Raw genomic sequence first — 22,979 nt, forward strand, 5'->3', positions numbered from 1 at the left:
TTTTAAAAACTGTTCATATCACTTAAACTAAAAAAATGATTAAAAGATAATAATCAACTACTTTTTTGATACTAAATGTCTTTCCATTTACCTGAGCTTAGTGAGGAGTGGTGTAATGGACTGTGGGAGCCTAATATGTTCATTCGTTGACTCCTCTTCTGAGAGAGATGCCACATAAAGATAAAACAACAGGGATTAGTTCATATTATGGCAATTTGGGAAACATATTATTGTATTCACACAAGATTATCTAAAGTACTTAATGTACTAATGTACCAATTAATGTACATTATTTTCTAACTTGACAACTTCTGTTCGCTCAAAATAACTGAAAAATCAACACTTGCAAACAGAGAAAAATTGTTTCATGTTTGGGTAAAGTAAATAGTGCACATCTGCAGAGAACTTTTGAGGGCCACTCCTCACGCTGTTGACAGAGATAACAGAAAAACGGAGGTTGTGCCTCACCCTCCATGCATGTCCCTCCTCCATGGCAGCGCTCTGAGCTTCCACAGGGTTGTCAATCACCCTGCCTATCCTCCCTGAGAAATCCATTGCCACAAGGGAGTTCTCCGATACGCTCCGCTAGGGGGCGACAGAGACACATGACAGTTAAAACTTGACACAAAGGAGCAGTGCAAGTGACCAGACAGCAGCTAAGTATAAAGTTAGACAAAGGCACTGAAATAAAAAGTGGACTGGCACAGGTATACATTTTGGTGGATGTCATTCTCCTAAACTTGTCAGACTAGTTTTTCAGCTGTTCCTACTGCACACGTTACAATAGAAGCTCTGGGAGTTTAAGGCAGTATTGTTACACTGATTCAGCAGTGTAGGTTTTAAGGTGTTTTAAAGAGGTAAACTTACCATAGGTGCTGAGAAGTGCGAAAGTAAGGTTTTTCTTTGTTGAGGAATCTTGTAATTCTGGTACAATACAATCCCATACTGTAAAGAAAAGGGAACACACTGGTCAACATACACTACCAAAGTCTATCAGTTGTAGTCAGCCCACTTTTTAACCTGTCTGTTAAGTTTATCAGATCCCTGCCCAGAAATTATGACAGCATTATATTTGGCAGCCGTGTTGTGTTGCATATACTGTGGTGTGAAAACTACGGTACATCAAATATGATGGTATGCACTTTCTTGTGATACCTTAAAGAGTCGGAAGGCCGTCATCCAACAAGTCCTGCCCTGTTCGTCCTCGGCACACAGCATCCTCAACTCCTTCATTTCTCCTCGACCTTTATTGGGCTGCAAACGAACATGCAGAATCAGAACAACAGCAAACATCATCATCATCATTGTCACTACCAGTATGACCATTATCACCACTGTCACTGATGGAATTAACTGGGCTGAGAAGGATGAAAACAGAAAACCCTTTAACTGTTTGCTCATCTACAACATTTATCATTTACAATTAAACAGTAAAAGACAATTTAAAGTAAATGAAAAGAAACAAAATACAGCTATAAACCATAACCTCAACACACATATATTCATATGCATGCCACCCTTCAACTGAGACACAGAGCTACACGAGGTCAATAAATGCTTAGCTCATAATATTTCATTAGGCATCATCTTTATCTCACTCCTTTCATCTGAGACTCACCTTAATTCAATTCAGTTAGTTATATGGCACAAGATCACAACACAAGTTGCCTCATGACACTTTCCAATTAGAGCACATCTAGATCAAACTTTTGAATTTAGTTAGTGGTACAGAGAGACCCAATCTTCCCCATGAGCATGCACTTGGCAACAGTGGAAGAACTACCTTAATACAGAACTCATAGTCTGTGGGTGCACCATGCTGCTTTTTGCCTGTGGTGACAGTGAAGATGTTGCTGTCTTCAAGGTCTGCTAGTAACTGTAGATGTCTGGGCTCCTGGAGACAGAAATAATTAATAAGTCAGAACATCACAGAAAGACACAGCCTGGAGGTATACCGACAGACAGAGACGTATACACACAGACCACCATCAATAAAAGGTTGATTCTTTGAAGGTTATTCTGTTTAATCTGCAATATTTATTGTGTCATCACTATAAAATGTTAAAGCAGTAGGAATATGGATTCTTTAATGATAAATAATCACTGTAATTACAAAGAACAACATGCTAGAAAAAAATTACAATGAAATATATTCTGTCCATTGAAGATGAAAAGAATGTTGCTGTTACCTTTGAAGTTCCTTTTGTAGAGCAGTAGAGTCCTGAGCGCCGCAGGAACATGTAAACTTTCTTCCAGGACTTCCTTCCCACCTCCTTCACATACAGATACCCTTGGATCTCTGGACAACTACTGGTCGCCAGGAAGTTCTGAAACAGGGAGTGGAAAGACATGGAGCAGGAGGTCAGCACACAAGCATTTGGAGTTATTCAACTTATAATGTCCTCCATCAAGCAGCTCCAGCATTGCTGGATCACATCTGGAGCTGCTAAGCTCCCAGTTACCCTCACAGTCAGATTGTGAAAGATGTAGCTGTAGCATCTGTAAAAACATCACAGATGGGAGGCATTTGCTCTTTGTCAAAGAATAGTTATCTTGCATCGATGACTGACTTAATGACTTGTGGTCTGGTGAGACAGTTGAGATGGGCAGCAGCTTGAATTCTTGCACACCACATAGCCACCACAGTAAGGACAGATATTGTGCCACAGCTACTGTAAAATGAAACATGTAGAGCACTGAAGAGGGCTGACAGGATCCTGACACTGTCATATCTGTGTACACATACAGAAACATATACAGGACACAATTTTGTTTTTGGCATTCATTTCTGAAAATGTCATAGATTTTCTATTCCAGAGTGCAAAAAAAAGAAAAAAGTAACAACTAATGAATGTCATGTTATGCAATGTGCCTGCCAAGACAAACATAGTACATTGAGTCAACATACAATGTAACTGTTAGGGGAACCCTTAAAGCCTAAATTGTCTTGTGGGTGTCTGAAGTAATTGTGGTTTCTGTGTTTCCCAAAATATCACATGGCAGGTTCAGTTATTAGAGCTGATCTGAAATCTGTGACTTGCTGCTCGAAGGTGAACAGTTCCAGAGGACTCTTCAATATTTAAAGCTCGTGTTTCCCAGTGTTTTGGAAACATCCTACAATGGGCCTCATGCTTGAGGTTTGTTCCGCCTTTGGCAGAGTGCGCATTCACACGCAATGTTCATTCAAAAAGCTTTTTCTTTTTCAACCACTAGACACTGCATTGACATAATGCTTCTTACCTAATGGCAAATACTGCAAGCACCTGGTTGAGCTCAGGTCAGACACTGTCTTGGGTTTGGGCGGCACCCTAATTGCACTGAGTGCAAAGATCTTGTGTTTAGAATAAGTCTGTGGATTACTGACACAATTCAGGATCACAACATAGCCATTCATTTATTGACTCCTTTACTATATAGCATAACAGAGCATAATGTCTATATGATGAGCAAGGGAGTTAAAAGCTTTCTGTGAGTGACAAGGATGAAGGGATGGATTCCACTGGTGGTTCTGCCTCCGACAGCTCCATTACTTGGCACAAGAGACAGCTACACTGTATGTAAATCCTCCATCCATTAAGACCAAAGCTTTTCAAAAACCCAAGAATTTATTTTGGTCTTTCTTATCTCCCCCCACACTTTCTTTTCTTTATACCTTTTACGAAATCTGTGTGTAGCCTGCGAGTGATCTGTGAGGCAGATTAAGTAGCATGACACACATGTGCGAATTTGTACTGGGCAAACATACGGTAGGCGGGTGAGGAACTGTACATTCTATTTCTGACTGCCTAATTCCATCCATCACAAGTGTCGGGCCTGTGGTGTGTGTGCCGAGACAGTCATGTGTCAGCAGGGGATCAACAGTAGTTATTACTGCAGGCTCTGACGAGACACGCTGTCTCAGGGTCAGAGGTGAGGTATGTAAGCTTGATTGTATACTATGTAGTGGGTGCTGACTCTGAGGTAAACTAAGCTGCGTGTGTGTATGTGCGTGTGTGTGTACCTGGAGGAGCTGAGATGGTGGAATCGTACGACTGGTTTCCTGGCACCATGCAACCATGTGCTCTGGGAAAAATGTCTGGTGGAAGAAGTGGAGGAGGCAGACGGACAGAGAATATAAGCCACTGTGACAATAATTATGGGGTAGGAATTTGTGACAGAATAAGAAATGTCATGCAAATGTCATTAGTACAGTCAGCTGTCATAATATTTCACAAGACACTTTGTCTAAGAACTTGTTTGAACTGACTAAACAGTCTAACTACCAGATGCTGCTGAATACTCGTACTGCCACATTATTTATTTATTTCAACTGATCTAAACCTGATAGCATTAAATTTCACAAAAAGTCATAAACAAAATCCACGGGGAGCTGTTGCCGCAGGTGTATTATTAGTATATAACATAATCCATAGTATATAACATAATCCTTAAGGAGACGTCACAAGTGGTACAGCGTGTTAGGAAATGTCAAAGGAAAAAGCAATTACCAGGGGGTTTCTGAAGAATTCATATTTGGCATAGTTCTTCCTGAAGAGGAATCTACTGTCACTGTTCATAGAGGCCTGGACCTGAACCACCAGCTCGTGGTCTTCTAGACAGCGCTCTGAGGTGAGACAGGAGCAGACAGAGGAGTGAGAACAACGAAAGAGGTTAATATTTATTGTACAAAATGTTCACTTTCCTACAAATACACGACACCTTCACACCTGGAAACTGCTGACTTCAACTACAGCTCAACAAAAGTTTCACGGGTGCCAATACTACACTTGCAATACTGAATTCAACATAAAAAAGTGGCACATTAATTATACATAAAAATTATCCTCAGGTTCATTTGACCTGTTCATTTTTTTTAAATAATGCTCGGAAATGCAGACTGGCTTTAGTGGATTGTGCTCATCAACTAAGCAGTGACTCAATTAAAAGTGTGTGTCCCCAGGTCCTGGTGATTTATATCGTGGGATGGTCATGGCAGGCCAAACCGGTCATGACTCAGTCAATTCCAACAGCATGACATGTCTTGCCGTCATGTCTTTACTAAAACATTCCTCATTTCCTCGCTAATTAAAATTTTCCAGCTTAAGTTTCGCAATAACAGTATTTGGTCTGCTATCTTGGATTCGATGTGAAATGGAGAACTTTAGAGGAATCTCACTGTACAGTTTTGTCTCACATCATTATCTCATTTCACACATCCCCTTATTCTCCCTCTTTATCCCCGCTGTCACAATCACACTAACACTGTCACGACTCTTCCTTTCGATTCCTGTCTGATGAGTCACACATGTTCGTGACAGTGACTCACCCCGGCAACACTACCTCACTGTCCCAGAGTTGTTAACCTTTTCGGGGTGACAAGCAGGGGTCAGTGTTACTTATCTCAAAGGGCCATTTCATCTCTTTCAGCAGCGTACCAAGAGTGGGCAGTGATGTACGGGAATAGGCCTTTCTATTCAAACACACTATTGTTCAGGTCTCTCTGAAACTCCTATTCCAGTCTACCACCCAGCCACATGTGCACACATGAAGTATTTCGGCACAGACATGTGCTGTGCAGACATAGTCAGTGCACACACACGAGCATGCACATACACAAGCAGGGCTTTCATATACCGACTCATCTCTGTACACTCCCAAAAGCACTCCACAGACTAAAAATGTTCAAAATACTCTTAAATGTAGGTGATATTCAAAACACACTGGAACTGGAAAAACCTTTAACATCTATATACTGCTGGCAAAATATAAAATACCAGCAGATTTAGCCGAAATGGATTTTGACCATTCCAGCAATAGGTCAGATGACTAACTACACATACTATAAACACCTTTTTGGTTTTCAGTCAACATACAGCACATACGCAAGTAGAAACAAACTCAGTACCTAATGGAGGAGTGATTTAAATGCAGTTACAGTCACAGTTTATGACTGAGAAGTAACTAGACAACCATAAGAAAGCTCTGCCAATCATACAACTAACAGAGCTTCAAACAAGCCAAATGACTGCGTGAAGTATCTAAATATCTACCACCGAATGAGATTCAACCCACAGTATTTCATGTTGTTCAACTGCAATTGTGTGAATGTGATCAACATTTTATGGAACAATTTTATTATATGTTGTTATACACACGAGCCCACATACACACACAGTGAGACGCAGTCAGATGGTTACTGGTTGTGTGGTGACAAAGGCATAATCCTTTCAATCTGAACAATCAGCATGCTGCAGTTTCACTGCATCTCATTTACTGAAACTCCTAAACGTAAAATACGAGAAGTAGTGATTCCTGAAAAAAATATGGTTACAGTACAGGTGCTCCAGAATAGAAGGAGGGCTATAATAGAATAGAGTTTCTGCAAGCCAAAAATGATGTCATTTACAACAAGCCAAACTAACTGCATTCGGCAGCATCGTGTTGGCAGCACTGATGAGAAATGAAATCAGATATACTTTGGACAATGCAGTACATTTTCTAAATGTCTCCTCACATGACAGCATAACAGCCTATAAGTGAATGTAAGACTAAATTTTGGCAAAAATATATTTACACAAGTTGTCAGTTGAAACAGTTAAGAAAGTGTTTTCCCATATGTTTTTCACCAAGTCTCTCTCTTCAGTGTGTCTCAGTAGAAGGCACACTGCTCTATATAAAACTACACCCCCTTCTCTCCCACATCTGTTAAACCATACAGACATGAGCACAGAGCACAGGCTCAACTTGTCCTCCATAAGTGCTTTATAATCGCCCTCCGCTCAAGGGGGGCTGGGTTTTCTAGCGCTCAGCGGGCCACAGCTTTCCAAACTTACTGTTATACTGCATAGTGTAACATAAAATCACCCTGACACTAACACAAAGATGTCTTCTTAATGTAGCAAAAAGTTAAAATCCTTTTATTAACACCAAGCTTTTTTCAGCAATTGTTTCCTACTTTTTAGACTTCTTTGACTTTTTATTGTCACATTTGGTGCCCAAGAAATTTGAAACAGCAAACTTCTTCCTGTCATCTTTCTCTCTCTTAATAAATGGGAGCAAAAGTGTCAAACTTAGTGAACTGAACTGTTTTCCTTTCCCTCCATTTTGTCTAATACCTCAAGCAATGTTTAAGCCTAAATCTGTGAACCAACTGCTAATGATCAGTCAACTAAAATGCAACACAGAATACTATTCCTCATTGTACATCATCAATTTGACCTTTTTACACTGCATTAGTCATGAGGTCTCAGCCTGATAATGTGACGGTTTCCATTTTCAGTCAAGTGATGTTGCTGTTGCCACTCCTGATCTAAAAAAAACCCCTTAAATGTGAAAGATAGCCTTTTAAACTCTCCATCAGTCATCTCCATCACCTCTCTGCCATGTCATTTGTACAATATTACACCGTTCCTGACACTGAGAAGAGCACAAGTCAGCAAAGATTTGTTACAGTGTTCATCACTGATACATCTACCAATCCGCAACCTACAATTATCACGCTCGCTTCCTTCAGCTTTTCATCCGCTGGCTTCCACTCTGAGCCCTTCCTGTAATCCTCCATCAGTGATGATTTAAGGAAAAACGCTTTGTAATATAATCTTGTGCATGACAGTTATTCTTGAAAAGTAGTTCAGGGCCCAGAATAATCTGGTACAGGACCTTCCTGAATCTTTGTCCAGGATATTTGTTTTGTAGCCTCAAAAAGTCTCAAAAGTCCTGATTCCAAGCAGCCTCCTTACCTTAAATGAGCCTACCCAAGATAAAGATGGAAGCAAAGGATGTCAAACACCATATACGATATTCTGTTGCTCTTACTATCCTGTGCAGAAACCATAAACTCTTCTCTCAACCACCAACACTAAATTAAATTGTTTGCTGCTTGCTTGTTTGTTTTAAAAGTGGGGAGAAAAGTCTCTGCTGATTCCCTGAGAGGTCACAGAGTATTACCAGGTTTCAATAAGGGGTCCAAGCCCTGATCTCAGCCATACATCACTTCTTCAAGCGTATCACATATTGAAGCAGTAACCCTTTAAATTCATTGTCCGTTAGCAGGATAATGAGTGAATTTACCTCAGTTTATCTCACACCTGTAAACTGCATCAGATTTTTTGATGACAAGATTTAAGATTATTCATCAGCTTGCAGTCTTAAATCTGTATTCTGGCAGAAATTGTTCCCCTGTCATGCAAGTACTGTACATACACAATCAGGCATCTTGCAAGTGCTTTTCCTTTTCCTGAACTTCCAATTGTCTCCTCACTACTGACTCAGAAAATCATTTGCCTGTTGGTGCCAAAGCAACTCTGACCTCATGTGCAATGTACGGTTTCCGCTGCACTCTTACTATTTCCGTCACTTTCTGTTCGCACACAGCGCGTTTAACCCTCTTTTTTTTTTTTGAATGACAAGCAATTCACTGTGTGTGCTCAGCGTCTGTCTCAGTTTTTCATGAGAAAACAACTTAACCCTGCCTCGTCTGCGTAATACTGCATCGCTACCTTTTAACACAGCCTCTGTGTTGTACTCGATTAGATCTCCGGACATTGTGGCTCTTTGCGTGCATATGCTGTATAGTATGCGCATTCACTCATGCTTGAAAACATGCCTGCGTGAGAATATGTGCCTGAAATGTCCGACTGCCCGAGTATGCGGGCATGCATGCATACATGTGAATGCACCTGTGTATATCAGTGATTGTTTTGCATGTCTAAGCCCAACCAAAAGCCCAGTGAGTTTCTGTGTGGGTTTAAGTGAATGTATGTGTGTGCATTTGAGTGTCCAATCATGTCTGCTTTCTCATGTATGTGAACAGTGTTTCAGGCCTGTAGGGCTCTGCTCCTTACCGAGTCCTAGCAGCGGGTGGTGTTCAACAAGTGCCCAACTGTTGTCGTCCACACAATGGCTTTTATAAACCAGGAGCTGGCACAGGTCTCTGGCTGTCATGTCGGCTGGGATCTCCACCACTTTACCCATGCCATCTTCACTGAAGATCTTCACAATCTATGAGGATAAAATAAACCAGAATTTAGTTATAATAAACAGAGATCATTTGAAGGTAGTTTGGGAAACTAGAGAAGGAAGTGTTTCAATTAAGAAGAGAAAATGACACAGTGTTTTAAAGTCAGTTGTAAATATGTCCTTGACATGAATCAATTAAGCAAAAATGTTTGCAATCCAGATGCAAAGGATCTATTTAGAATAAAGTTTAAATCTACATTTTAGCGGTAATCCCACAGGGAATACTGAGTTGTGATAAAGTCATTTAACACAAACCATTTTTGAAAACTCAGCCTAATAGATGGGTGAAGCCAGCAATTTTCTTCAAACACTAGCACAGTATTTATCATATAGCACACCATACACTATAGCACACACAGGCCTGTATAATTACAGCACACAATAGAAAAGAACAGACATTCAAGACTATGTAGCAATTGTGGTGTTCGAAATCACAGACAAGCATTTCTTATAGCAACTTGTTGGTGTAATATAGAAGCAAATACACTGTAGTGCATAACAAGCATGTGCTCTTGTGAACACAAAGGAGGGCTGCCGGCTCCAAATGGGAACTTTGTACTGTAGCTTAAAATGAAGTAAGCATGGTGTTTCCAATTATAGCTTATCAAGGAAATGTATGCAAGTATCCAGAGACAAAACAGGGCCGATGGATATGCTTCAGGCTCAACTTCACAAACACAAATTTTCCATAACTTTATGTGATGAATTGCGGCCAGCAATAACAATATAGACATATTATATTTCAGCATAAATGCGCTTTTAGTTGAATAATTTACGATTATGTGGCAAAACCATGAATAGGACCTGCTTAGTTTCCATTAATAGTACTGACTCAAACAGGGATTCACACATAAACACACGCTGAGCCACAACAGATTTGTTCAATATATTACTGTACAGAAACAGTGTATCACTCTAAGCTCTCATCTGTGTAAGAAGCATCCATTTACATCCTCCATATTCTTGTGTATCTGAAGCTTCCCCTTGTTAGAGAACAAAAAGTCCAGTAAAAATAACTGCCATCCCTAATGTGGTCAGTAGGCTTAAATTTACTTCCACTACGTGTCCACAAGTTGGCTTTTCATAAGAATCCATGCAGTCACATTCACAGGATACACAGCTAATGGCCCACAGAGAGAACCACAGCAGTCTGCTTAACCTGCAGAGGAATCCAGTCTTGTAACACTACACTGGAATCCAGTCTACTGTACTAAGCCTACACATGTCATGTATGCACACTTCCTACATAATATGTCATGACAAAGAAATTCTGTCCTCTCCTTGTGCAGAGATGCAGCCTAGCACATCACAGTTTGCACAAACCAGGCCTGAGGCGCGCCATCCATCCAAAATGCTCAAGACGAAAAGCAAGAGAGCTTCAATCATTCAAAGCTCCTGACGTTTTTGACTATATTTTATTGCTCTGGTCGCACTTTGAAAAAAAAACAAACTGTCTTCAGCCTTTAAGGTATTTACACATTCCTCTTGTTGAGCGAAGCCGTACTTCAAAAAGAAATGGTCTTAAAATGTGAAAAGAGAAAGAGGCGAACAGAGACTGAGACACACAAGCAAAGACAGGAGAGACAGAAAGAGAGCGGTCTTACCTCCACGGCCCGCAAAAGGCAGCAGTCCGGGGAACACGAAGGCATTTTTGGAGTGAGCCTGGCTCCCCACACACACTCACTCACACACAGTCACTAAGACAGAAGACCTCGCTGTTCTGTCGCCCTGTCTCCTCCAGGAAGAAGGATACAAAACTGAAATGCCGGCAGTTGACAGTTGCAGTTGTGCTACCTGTCACACAGCCTGGAGACTAGTCCTTCAGTCTATCTAGGCCACCAGCTCTGCCTTAAAAAGAACTGTGTGACCTAAAGCCGGTGTCTGAGCAGCTCACAGGACAGAGGCACAGAAACAGTCAGTGATTGGATGGCAGCAGGTACAGCACAGTGCTTCCAATGCCGGTTGAGTCTGACAACTATCTTTCTTTCTGCCTCTCCCTCCCTCGCTCTCGCTCTCTCTCTCTCTCTCTCTCTCTCTCTCTCCCCCTCACAAAGGGTTACAGCCTCAGCCACAGGCTCTGAGGCACACTGAATCAAACCACACGCTCACCAACCAATCATAAGGCTGCAGCAGGCTGATGTAATCATTCCCACACAGACACAGGCTCACACACATACACACACACATACAGAGGCGTGTGCACACACACACACACATATATACACACACCCTTAGAGCCATACACATACACAGTCCAGTAGACACAGACGCACAGTCATGCACAGACACAGCCAACTTTTTCAGACCTCTTGTGAGCTCTCCGCTTCAGTTTCTTTTCAGAGCTCGAAGCAAGAGGGTTCATTTGAGAAGGGTGTGGGGCAGTGAGGAGGAGGAGCGGGAAGAGGAAGGCAAGACAAAGAAAGGAGTAAAAAAGTTTGTCACTTTTCTTGCCCCCAAAATATTCAGAAGTTTTTAAGTGAGGGCCTGTTGGTTTGTGAGCTTTCTCTTCTTCTTTGCCTCTTTTTTAGTCTCCCTCACTTTCTCCCTCCTTCCCTCCTTTCCTCTCTCCCTGTGGCTTAACTTTGAACTCCCCAGTCAGATCTTTCTGCTCACAGCAGTAACAAGACTCATTACAGGGCAAATGAAATGAAACAAACCTGGAGCAGCACTTGAGCACTCCGACCGTCTCCTCCTCCCCTGGTGGCTACCTTGGTGCCAACATTCTTTCACTCTGAAGAACAAAAACCTGGAGACTTTTGCACACACATGCACACACACATAGACCCCAACCCCTCCTTTTAACTCCGATATTTAATACGGACAGACAAAAGCCTTGACACACCCCGTCTGGCAGAGGCAAGAACAGCTTTATGTTATCCTTGAAACAACTTCTTTTTTCCTTACTTTTTCAGTGGAATTGAGGGTGTGCATAAGTGTGTGTTTTTACATGTGTGGGTGAGGTGTAATCCAGGAATGAGCACATTTCCGCAGAAGGAAGGAGGAAATAGCGGTACAAGTGGCAGCAGTCAAACAGATACGACTTAATCTACTGTAGCGGGAAACTTTGGGGAGGGTATGGTGGAGTCTACAGCTGGGGGGAGGGGAGAGAGAGAGACAGAGAGTGCATGTGTGAATGACTACACATGCACACAGGCACGTACGTGTGTGTGTGCGTGCGGAGGGGGTGGTTAGAGCGAAACAGGAGACAGGAGACAGACAGACATGAGAAGTGAGGAGAAAAGGAATGGGAAGCAGAGTGGAGTGAGAGAGAGAGAGACTGGTGACACACTGCAGCAGAATGTGTTGTATGAATGCTTCCTACTGTTAACTACATATCTAGCCCGCACAGCTGTCTCTCCCACCCACCCCCTCCCTGCCTCTATACGCTAAAACACTCACACAGACCAAGACACACACCCTTGTCTACGTCACAGTTAGTCTGCCAGAGGGGGAAGCCCCAAGAAAGTTGCACGCATCACACATGCTGCAATACAGGGTTTTACACACAGTGCTGGAATTATTAAACTTAGGGCATCAGACCACTACAGGTATGATCTACCTTTTCAAGTGAGGTCAAGAAGAGTTTTATTACAACCATGACCATATACAGTATAGTACACATCAGAGATGAAATGTTGCAACAAAGGCAGGTAACAGGGCAAATTTTGAAGACAGCATACCAGTAAGTACCAACACTACCAACTATCCTAAAAATGGCTAAGTGGAGGGATATACATACACACCTGGCATGTATACATGCATGGGGATGGGGGGAGTGGGGGCAATCAGTCACATTTTGTCCTCCCGGTGAATTTCACTCCAGCAGGGGCAACAAAAGCAAAGTGTAGGGAGAGCTAACTGGATATGAAGAAACTGGGAATTAATTGAGAATAACCACAAATTCTATAAAAAAAAAAAAAAAAATAAATAAATAAAAAATAATAGAAAGAATTATCCCCAGGTCGAGTGTGCAGTACAACATTGCAAACACTCCAATCCTATTTGATACAGAGCATTAAGTTAAGCCCTTTTTAATTATAGGGTATAGTATGGAGTTAGAGTTTTCAACCTGGTCTTAAGTGAACAGGGATAATCACATGGTGGCACATAGGGGTCAAACACAGGTTGATTGCATGTTCATTATCTCATGTCAGTAATTAGCATGTGTGAAAAAGGGGATATCAAACATACATTTAGGCTTATTTATGGTAACAAGTGGATACACGGTTGACAAACGGCTAAGACTGTACTTCAAAAACACACACAGTATGGGAGCTTCTGAGGGGATTTACTCAGTAGCTCAAACTCAAATAGCACTGCGATAATGAAAATATTGTATGAACATAATGCCCAAGACGAGATGTCATTACATGTATGGTGCTAAGAGACGCGAGGAGACTGGTGACTGGAGAATATGCAGGACACACAGTCGGTAGCTGGTGGGAAAAATCAAAACCTGAATCTGCAGGGGCTGAAGGACTCATCTTTAAATGATCTGTTTGCCACATTATAAACACCAGCTCCCTGACTTCTTTGACAGTGACTGGTGATTTTAAGAGCCACATAATACAAATCAGACAAGGAGAGTGTGCATTACTTCAAAGCTCAACCTCAACTAAGACAATGGACCATATTTGTTATTTGTATTGGCAGACTGCTTTCACAAGCAAACAAATCAAATGACCATATGTAGAATAATTTGGGCGGGAGCACTGTAAATCTCATAGTGTGGAAATACTATTAGACTGCCTTATGAGCAGAAGGAATGCGAAAGCAGACGGAGAAGACAGCTAAAAGACACATTTCAATTGACCTACTCTACTTCTTGGTCTTCCTCTTAAAGGCAAAGAATAGACATGTGGGTAAAAGGGGGGGGGTAGGTATAGGTGACAGAGTGAGAGAAAGAGAGAGGGAGAGAGAGGAAGAAAGAAAAGATAACTTTATCTTCTAATGCTTTTAACTGTGTCCTCGTTTAGACAGAGGAGCAGAGCAGAGCCTCTCAACCTCTCTGATGACTCAGGTCTGATAACTGCCCTGTGATGTAATCCCCCAGGGAAAGACTGAGAGTTTAAGGCAACACACACACACACACACACACACACACACACACACACACACACACACACACACAAACACACACACATGCACGCACGAACACGTCAGATCCACAGACATTTACACAGTTACCCATACAGTACAAAGCTAAGCTCATGCACATTGTTCACATGTTCATACTGTCTACATTACAGTTGCACATACATGCACACATACGCAGACACACGCAAAGACAAAGCTAGACAGAAACTGGGCAGGAGCAAACAAATAAAAAGAAGCCAAACTTCACTGCGTGTGAACTTGCTTTATGCAAACCAAAGTATGTACACAAGCATGTGTGTGCACGCCCAGCAGCTCACACGCATCCAGCCTTTGAGAACTGGCTGCTGCTGGTCTATAAATAGTTCCACTGGTATCACATACACATTACAAGCCATTACATCAGATAGGAGTTACTGTGGGGGATTACAATTCGAAAAGGCTAGTAGCCATTAGGCACCTAAACCGGCACACACATTAGGATCCATTACATGTGGGCAATGTTGCGATGCAGGAGTCAACCTGGATAAGAGCTGCACAAGGGAGAGGAAAGTCCCAGCCTGGACAAAGGTTATGAAAATATGGTAATCATTGTTACTGCCAAAATATCTACACTTTATGAACAGCATCTAGTTGCCAATTCAACCCTGATGTCAGCTCCCATGTCAACTCTTCCTAAAATACTGAAGCAACAGGGGAATTTCTTCTGATTAATACACACAGGGACAATATTGCCCTGAGCTTATCTTTCAGGTTGTGTACAGTTGTGACACACCTTAACCTTAACCACAGCTTAAACACACCTTAACAACAAATTTGGAAACAATGCTAGTTGTGTTCTGAATGGCAAATCTATATAAATCTAACATTTCTTGGTCTAATTTTAGATAAGCTAATTTTTGTCATTATTATTAGTTTTCATAAAAGTGAAAGCAAGGCTAGCATTGTCTCCTGTAAACTTATAAGGCTCTGGCTTTAAGTAGGTCATCAGTCCTGCCAAGGCAAACCCCTCCTCTGTCAACACGTAGCCATATCTGCCCTGTCATTGTCTTACAAAACCTTACACAAGTTGCCAAAAAAGAACTGTAGCCATTGATAAGCTGCTTTGGCTCACACGACCCACTCCAGCTTCATATTCCCATTAACAAGTATCCTTTATAAAGCCCCTCTGACTGTAATGCGGGGCTGTGTGTGTGGTCTGGGCCGCCCCTGCAAACTGACGTCCGGGAGATGAGATGGAGACACAAAAACTTGAATGGGCCTCGGACAATTGGCCGTAGCCTGCTCAGCCTGTAGTCAGCAGTAGTGGGAGGCACTAGTCAGGAAAACTCTGCTGACTCATGAGGGAGAGATGGTGAACTGTCCCTTGTCATCCAATTACCATGTCAAATTAAGACCCAAGACATACAGGCCTATCTGGGCCCAGTGAAGCAAAAGAAGGCAGAAAGGGATCTAGTGGGCAGGGGACCGAGAGATGGAAGAGATGAAAGGGAGGGAGGGAGGAAGGAAGGGAGGGAGGGTGGAAGGAGAGGGGGGAGGGTGGGGTGGGGGGTTGGGGTGAATGGTGGAGGGGGGTATAGAGAGAAACGTAGGAGGAAAAGACTCCCAGTGCACGCTAACAATACAGATTCATTTACAGTGGAAGGCTGCCATCTCTGCCACTATACCCCGTATATGAGGTAGTTAGTTAGCCCACAGAGCCTCTTCTGTCTGTGAATAATCTCAATAAAAGTATAGAACAGTCTCAATACACAAAGCTCACAAAATGGAAGGCTGGAAGATTCTGGAGCCGAGTCGGGTCAAATTTAATTAGCAATGCAGGTCAGGTAGCACAAACATAACAAATCTGAAGTTAGAGGTCAGGTAAAATGTCTGTTATAAATTTAATTTAAAAGAGAACATATTTTAGCTTTAACCAAAGATTAACAAGAGAAGAATATGTTTAACCAATGCCAGTGAGTGCAAAAAGAGACTGCCACTCAAATCTATTAGCAAGTGCTTTCAGTTATATTTGTTCAGGTCTGAGGTTTCTGTTGGTGATGAACTGGCACACCTGTGGCAGATAAGAAACTAATTCCTCCTACTAAGTAACTATGCTACCATGCATAGACATGTTACTTTGCTGATGAAAAATAACAAAATGAACAAATTATTTTAAAACGTATGATACATTATCAATAATTTAAAAGTCTCCGCAATTTTTTGAAACACCCAGGGCCCATAACCTCCTGACCGTTTCCACATTGTAGTTTGTTCAGTATAGAATGAATAATTTTTCACAAAGTTTGATCTGACACATTTTCATGTCACTGTTATACTAAACAAATGAATAAAGTCACATCTTTATCCTGTGTTATTGATAGTTTCCACTCTGAGGAAACTGGAAAGTGATCCGGTAGTCATTGGGACAGCAGTGCAAACAGTAACACCACTTGGAACCGTTGACCACTGTTTGCACTTTGCTATTAAATATGCACATGCACATTGTGTGGCAACACACACTTCCTAAAAGCCATCCAGAATGGGTTATGATGATGCAAGGACAGCCTCTCCCCTATTTACTGAAGCTATCTGCTGAGAAACACCCAGCATGGAGCCAAATATTTTACCAACAGGAGTAAAAGTGGGAACGGATGCTAATTGTGCACCAGGAGTGACTGCCAGCAAACCCGAGGCAGTGAATTTCTTTTCAGACTGCTGCTGATTTGGAGCCATTGTCCTATGACAGCAGGAGGGCAGAAGGATGGAGCATGGGAATTGTGACTGGGCAAAGGATGACATCATTGGTATAATTTGGGCAAAATAGTGGAAATGGCCGATTAGTTGTATGGCAAACAGTGGTACACAGTGCACATTTTATACATTGACAAAACTTTCAATGTGGAATTGATATAAACAGCAGAAAATCAGTTATACTAACAAAAAACTATTTGTAATAATGCTATGTATGAATGATCATAAAATTATAATAAAGATGCTCAGTAATAGCAACAATAAAAGTACAAAAAGTAAAATGAAGACAGAGAAAGAAAAATCACAGTATGAAATGGAAACATCCACAGGTCCTTGTGTTCCATGAGAGTAAAAAGTTGGCTAATAGCATCTCAGGCAGCTACAAACAATCATTTTCCATTCAAAGGAATCACAGTATGTGTTGCTGTCCCTAATAGAAGGGAAATTTCTCTGGACATACCAAGATCACAACATCTTCTGTCATCACTCAGAGATTTTGTTTTGTTAATTTTTGGCAGCTCTTTGTTACTAAATTCTAACACTAAAAGGCATGCTATCAAATTTCACCTTTGAGACAAAACTTTTGTTTTCTTACTTTAAATAAAAGTGGCCTGTCCTGTCTTTTCTACTGGTGTTAGTCTTTTTTAAGGTTTGTCAGGTAAGAAGACACGTGTACAAACATGAGAACAAATTAGAATATTTATTTTTTTTCCTCCTGTCATCTTCCGATTCAGCTTTTCACCTCGAGCTGACTATATGAGTTGCTGTTTGATAATACTGTAGTTAAGTTATGCCATAATCTGTGACTTCGTTACAAAAAAAATAAAACATAAATAAATAAAAACAAACATGTGTAATCTATTAAAAGGCATGTGATAAATTTACCATTTTCCAATGATTACGTTATAGCAGATTTCAAATTCCTCCTTCTGCTTATTCCTCTATCGTCCCTTCTTTTCTGCCATTTCACAGAAGCAGCTCAGAAATCTGAGCTGTCCTACTTTCCCTGAGAGAGAGAGAGAGAGAGAGAGACAGGAGAGAAAGAGACAGAAGACAGAGAGAAAGCAAAGAGAGAGAGAGAGGGAGATGCAGCCCTCATGACCTACATGAGTCCAGCAGCTCTGCTTAGCTTAGGCCAGATGCAATGCCTACAGGCAGCAACACATTGCCCTCTTTGTGAAACACATGTACACACACACAAACCCAGACAGCACCTATGTTTAGGCACATATGTGTGTGCATAAGAATGAGAGTACGCACACTTGAAATGGTCCGCTTAAAAAAAAACCCACCTGTGTTATACAAAATAACTGAGTTAAATTCGTCACCCTACAGGCCCAGCTTAAACTGTGGTATCTAACAAGTATGTTTTCTTATATTGTTTTCCAACAACATATTTTTTTTATACTCAGTAGTTTGTCCAGAGTAGATAAATGCATAAGCGCACAGGTTTGATACTCTGACCACCTAAAATGTAGAGACAGCGGAGAGAGCGAAAGCTATCAGGGATTCCCATTAGCTGCAGAAGTAATGGGATCTTAGCCTATTAGCTGGGTGAAAGTTGTGGCTTCTAATCTTACACCGCTTGCCTTTTGGGACAAGGAGTGAGGAATGGACTATTAAAAGTGCATCATCTGCAGTGCCTGGGTGGTCCTGTCAAGTTCCCATGGAAAGACATTTATTTAGTTCAGTTCAATACAGAGATGTAGAAGAGAATTAACTATCAACTATTAAGTATATTAAGTATTAAGTATTATTTAAGACTTGTGGTTTCCTATCATTACCTCAATGTACAAGTTAAAGTGCTCTGACTAGGCTTTCCTCATTAATCTATAGCTTAAAAAAATATGACATAATTTGATGCTGGGGTGAAGGGAACCAAATGCACATTCATATCTATTGTATCTGTCTGACAGCCTGACCGTATTGCTTTACTGATTGGCCGGCGATGTTTAGGCTACATCGGGACTCTACCTGCTTTTGCTTGGTTTCCTGTGCGCTTTCTGAAGATAATACTCCAAAACAAAGTTAAAATTGTTGTTTCCATGCAGGCCAAATGGGCAGTCTGAGATCAGGAGTGTTCTATTTACTTTAGTCATAATGTATGCTGTGCACAAACTTAGTGGCTGACCGAATCAAAGTTTCTCTTCGCTTGAACACACTGTCTCTTGAAACAAGTCAACAGTGCTATGGTTGTGGTTTTCAGATATTGTTACATTGTTTTCTTGCACTGCCATGTTTGGCAGATATGTTTTTGAAGTGTGTCTATAAGGTAATATTTTGTTTTCTAGTACACGAATCTCTTTCCACTGTATTCATGTTGAATACATGTGCTTGCATTACGTAGTGAGCTATAGCTAAAGCTACCCTCTGATGCCCGCTACAAATCAGCTATTGAGTGAGTTAGCAGTGACTTTATACAATGCTATTTTTTCACTGGCTCAGGGCTATCAAGTTGTGCAGTTTTCTGCCATAGTGTAGGCAGTGGATGTTAGCAGCACATGACTCGATGGTTGCAGTGACGCTGACCTATTTTTAGTGGAAGTGTGTAATTTAATTTAGCATGCAACAGTACCATTCTGACAATTTGCATATGCTCCAAGAGTCAACCACAGTTCTTCCACAATCTTAATTTTGTCTGGACTTTATTTTTCTATTTTCTATGCAATGACCTCAATAATCCACAAATGGCAGTCAAAAATGTCACATAACCAGATCTTCATACACAAACTATGAAATATTAATCTGTTCCTAAGTGGCTTTATTCAGTGCAAATTTTAATATCTTAATTCTTTAAACTGAGCCACTGCTCAGACTAGTAATTCCAACCTAGCTTATTATTCCACAGCAGGCCATGTGTACATGTGTGCCTGTTCGTGCATGTGTGTGTGGACGTGTGGCAGCAGCAGGTCGAGGCATGTTTCCATTTAACAGCAGGGGATAAATATGGCCCTGACACACGACAAGTTCCAGATTCGACCACAACCTGCCTGTCTCTTCTCAAGATCGCATTTGTCCAACAGCAGCCAAACAATTTGTAGCTTACAGCTCTGAATGCCGCAAATCCTCTCACTTACTCAGTGCAATTTGTGTACATGTTGATGTGCGTGTCTGCTTGAGAAAGAGAAAGAGAAAGAGAAAGAGAAAGAGAAAGAGGAAGAGAAAGAGAAAGAGAGCAGGGACATGTATGCTGACAAAAGGTAACTGTGCTGCCTGCATGCTCTCTTTACCTTCGCCACACAGAACATCGGATAACATGCAAGTGAGAGACATATCCGTGTGTGTGTGTGTGTGTGTGTGCTCCATATTTCACTTGCATTTAAAAGCAAGCTGGCGGCTGGAGGAATGAGCCAGCAGATTTCTGGCGCTGTGTCACCTTTGATCTCCGCACAGTGTGGGCCTGCAGAACGCATCAGTGTGTCAATGAGAAGCAGAACGCACATGCACGTGCGCACACACACAAACACACACACACACATTGCCCAACACTCTCACAGATCAACACTCCCCCACTTGTAAAGATGAACATACAGCCATGAGACGCACACACATACACAAACTGCACACAAAACTGAACCTCCAATCCATCCTTACTTTTAAATACACACACTCACGCACGCGGCCACAGACGTTCCCACACATTGAGGCCAACAGTTTGGGCATCGACAGCATTCCATTCTGCTTTTCTGTTTACAGTGGAAAAATCTACCCTCTGACCCGGAGTATTTCCAACACCGAGGAAGGAGGCAGCCAAAGAATGCCATGCTTCAGTGCCAAAAGAGCAAAAGTAGGAATGGATCGGTGCCCATCATTTATGTAGTGGCTGGTTCTAGTTTATACCCTTCTGCCTTCTTTTCAGCAATTAGACTCAATGCTTCCAGCATTCACTGTTAAATTGGTAACGCTATAGAAGCTTAAGATTACGCTGATCAAACATCACCTGGTAAAGAAGCAATTTGATGTTGTAAAGCTGTTTAAATCAGTTTATTTTTCTCAAGTTCGCCACATGAACATTATAAGAGGAAATTATGTCAGTCTTGTATTTACAGCTTGTTTTAGCCATATTATCAAACACAGAACTTGACTTTCAAAACTTTTGTTTTGAAAACTTTTTTGTTTGAAAGTGTTGATGTTTCTATAAAGAGCACTTTGGGGTCTGTAGGTCCCTCACAGTTCCTCACATTTTCAACGTACAAGCACACATAGATCAGGAATGTGTTGAAAACTTTCCCTCACATAAAACTCTAGCTACTTATTAATTTACTGATGTCTTCCAGTTGCTGAGGCAGACTCACATTATGAGTGAGTGTATGCAACATTCATATTCTGCAGCATATCCGAAGTAATGCTGATGACATTTTTAAAGTCTTTTTGGCAGCTTGCTCAGATGCAAAATATGATCGTATGTCCCATGTGTTATATTTCCTTTGTTACTTCTTATTCTGAATAATCAAAATAAAAGCAGACAGGATTCCTTATACTGGATTCACTTCATTTTCAGTTTCAGACAAGCCTAACAGTAATGACCGTAAATTGAGCTTCATTTAAAACAGGTGAAGCTGAAGCTGCTAACATCATGAGCTCATTATTAAAATTAAACTTCAGTACAGTACACTCGATAGCAGCATTCACAAAATGCTTTTTTTGATACGTAGGTGTCAGATCTTTGAAGTCAGGCTGACTCAACTAGAGGCAAAGTCATGCAGAGAGAGAGGAGAGCGGAACAGTGAGATGAAATGAAAAAGTGATCGGCATCGCCATGATTAGAACAAATGTTAATGAGCCCTTCAGGGACACTGCAGCAGCTGTGTCAGCTCCAAAATACAATAAATAAATTAAAAAAAACTCACCTGCAGCATATAATGAAAAGAACGTATTTCCATTCTAGCAAAACAATGTTTTTCTTACAAAATGGAAGAAAGTGGCACGTAAACATGTATTTCACATTTTAATATTGTGAGATTTAATAAGTTATTATTCTATTAATGCTAGAAAGCATGAAGAGATGCTGGACAGGCTGTTTGCATGTTTCCTCTAACCTGCATGATACAGAAAGCAGTACCATCATTTGTCAGACTTGTGCGACTGAGCACTAACAGCTCATTTGCTAACATTATTAGTGCCAACCCAACCTCCACTGCTCGTCTGGCACCATGCACTATTTTAGGCCTCTTATTTCATCATGTGTGAATAAGCATTCATCTAGTAATCTCAATTGTTACAGGACACACTGCACAGTACTCCTGCCAGCTGAACAACAGGGATTTTGACTAAACTAAAAGTTTCAAGTAATGGACAAAGGGGTGAAATGATGACAGAGGAACAATTGTGACAGAAGAATAAACACTGACATACAGTCTAAGACCCCAGGAGACAGACAGACCAATAGAAAGATAATGAAACACAGAGCAGCAGAGACAGGGCGTGGAGATCCTGCCATACCATAGAGCACAGTGAGCTACAGGACATCCAGTCCAAGTACAGTAAATCCAGCAAAATCTGGCAACCCGGTGATCAAATCAGTGTTCCCACACTCGAAGGACCGGGGCAGCTATGAGAACACAGTGTCCAAATAAGCACATAAAAGCGCTCTCTATTGCACTACTGAGGACAGACTGTCCAGAAGCTAGACTGAGAAAATTAATGGATATACCAGCTAACTGCCTTGCATTCAAGGCTTCTTATAGCTTTTTCCATTGCACGACACAGATTACACAGGCCTAGCTCCTAGTATTTCTAAAGTGTAGTGTGCTTGTAATACCTGCGTTTTGGCCAGAGGACAGTGTACGGAGAGTTGTATGGAGTTTTGGAACTCCATGAAACCCTGATCATGTTTGTAGTAATCCTTATCAGGCTCCACAAGTCACTGTTTTAAGGATATGTGCCCATCTGTGCACATTTTCACACATAGCACACTGAACCGGTGCCAGTACTCATAGATGGCAGCTTCCTAGTTCGATGCTCTGAATCATCCTGTAGCTCCTACACCAGCCAGATGCATTCATTCTCATTTGGCTTGATATGTTTCATTGATGCTAGACTTTAGAACAACGACCTAAATATAAATAAGTTTCACACACACACACACCTGTGGTAAACACATCAGAATACTTCTAAAGCATCATCTGGGCAGTATGAACAACTAAATTACTTTA

At 41.3% G+C, this 22,979-nt stretch overlaps 1 protein-coding gene across 5 annotated transcripts in view; it reads right to left on the bottom strand.

Moving 5' to 3' along the window:
• Nucleotides 1-22,979, bottom strand: part of grb10b (growth factor receptor-bound protein 10b) — a 64,351-nt gene that overhangs the window by 5,480 nt on the left and 35,892 nt on the right. For 3 of the 5 annotated variants that reach the window (XM_046398307.1, XM_046398306.1, XM_046398309.1), the window contains 9 exons: nucleotides 8,823-8,979; nucleotides 4,488-4,603; nucleotides 4,001-4,075; nucleotides 2,190-2,327; nucleotides 1,784-1,894; nucleotides 1,156-1,254; nucleotides 868-945; nucleotides 469-585; nucleotides 92-158 (listed from right to left, as the gene is read on the bottom strand). In XM_046398307.1, the coding sequence (XP_046254263.1) occupies nucleotides 92-158; nucleotides 469-585; nucleotides 868-945; nucleotides 1,156-1,254; nucleotides 1,784-1,894; nucleotides 2,190-2,327; nucleotides 4,001-4,075; nucleotides 4,488-4,603; nucleotides 8,823-8,979 (958 nt within the window). Of the gene's footprint in view, nucleotides 1-91; nucleotides 159-468; nucleotides 586-867; nucleotides 946-1,155; nucleotides 1,255-1,783; nucleotides 1,895-2,189; nucleotides 2,328-4,000; nucleotides 4,076-4,487; nucleotides 4,604-8,822; nucleotides 8,980-10,601; nucleotides 10,967-22,979 lie in introns of those variants that run through there. The other 2 variants (XM_046398311.1, XM_046398308.1) reach the window with 2 other exon arrangements.

This window comes from Scatophagus argus, chromosome 9 (genome assembly GCF_020382885.2).
Source record: "Scatophagus argus isolate fScaArg1 chromosome 9, fScaArg1.pri, whole genome shotgun sequence".
Classification (NCBI taxonomy): domain Eukaryota; kingdom Metazoa; phylum Chordata; class Actinopteri; family Scatophagidae; genus Scatophagus; species Scatophagus argus.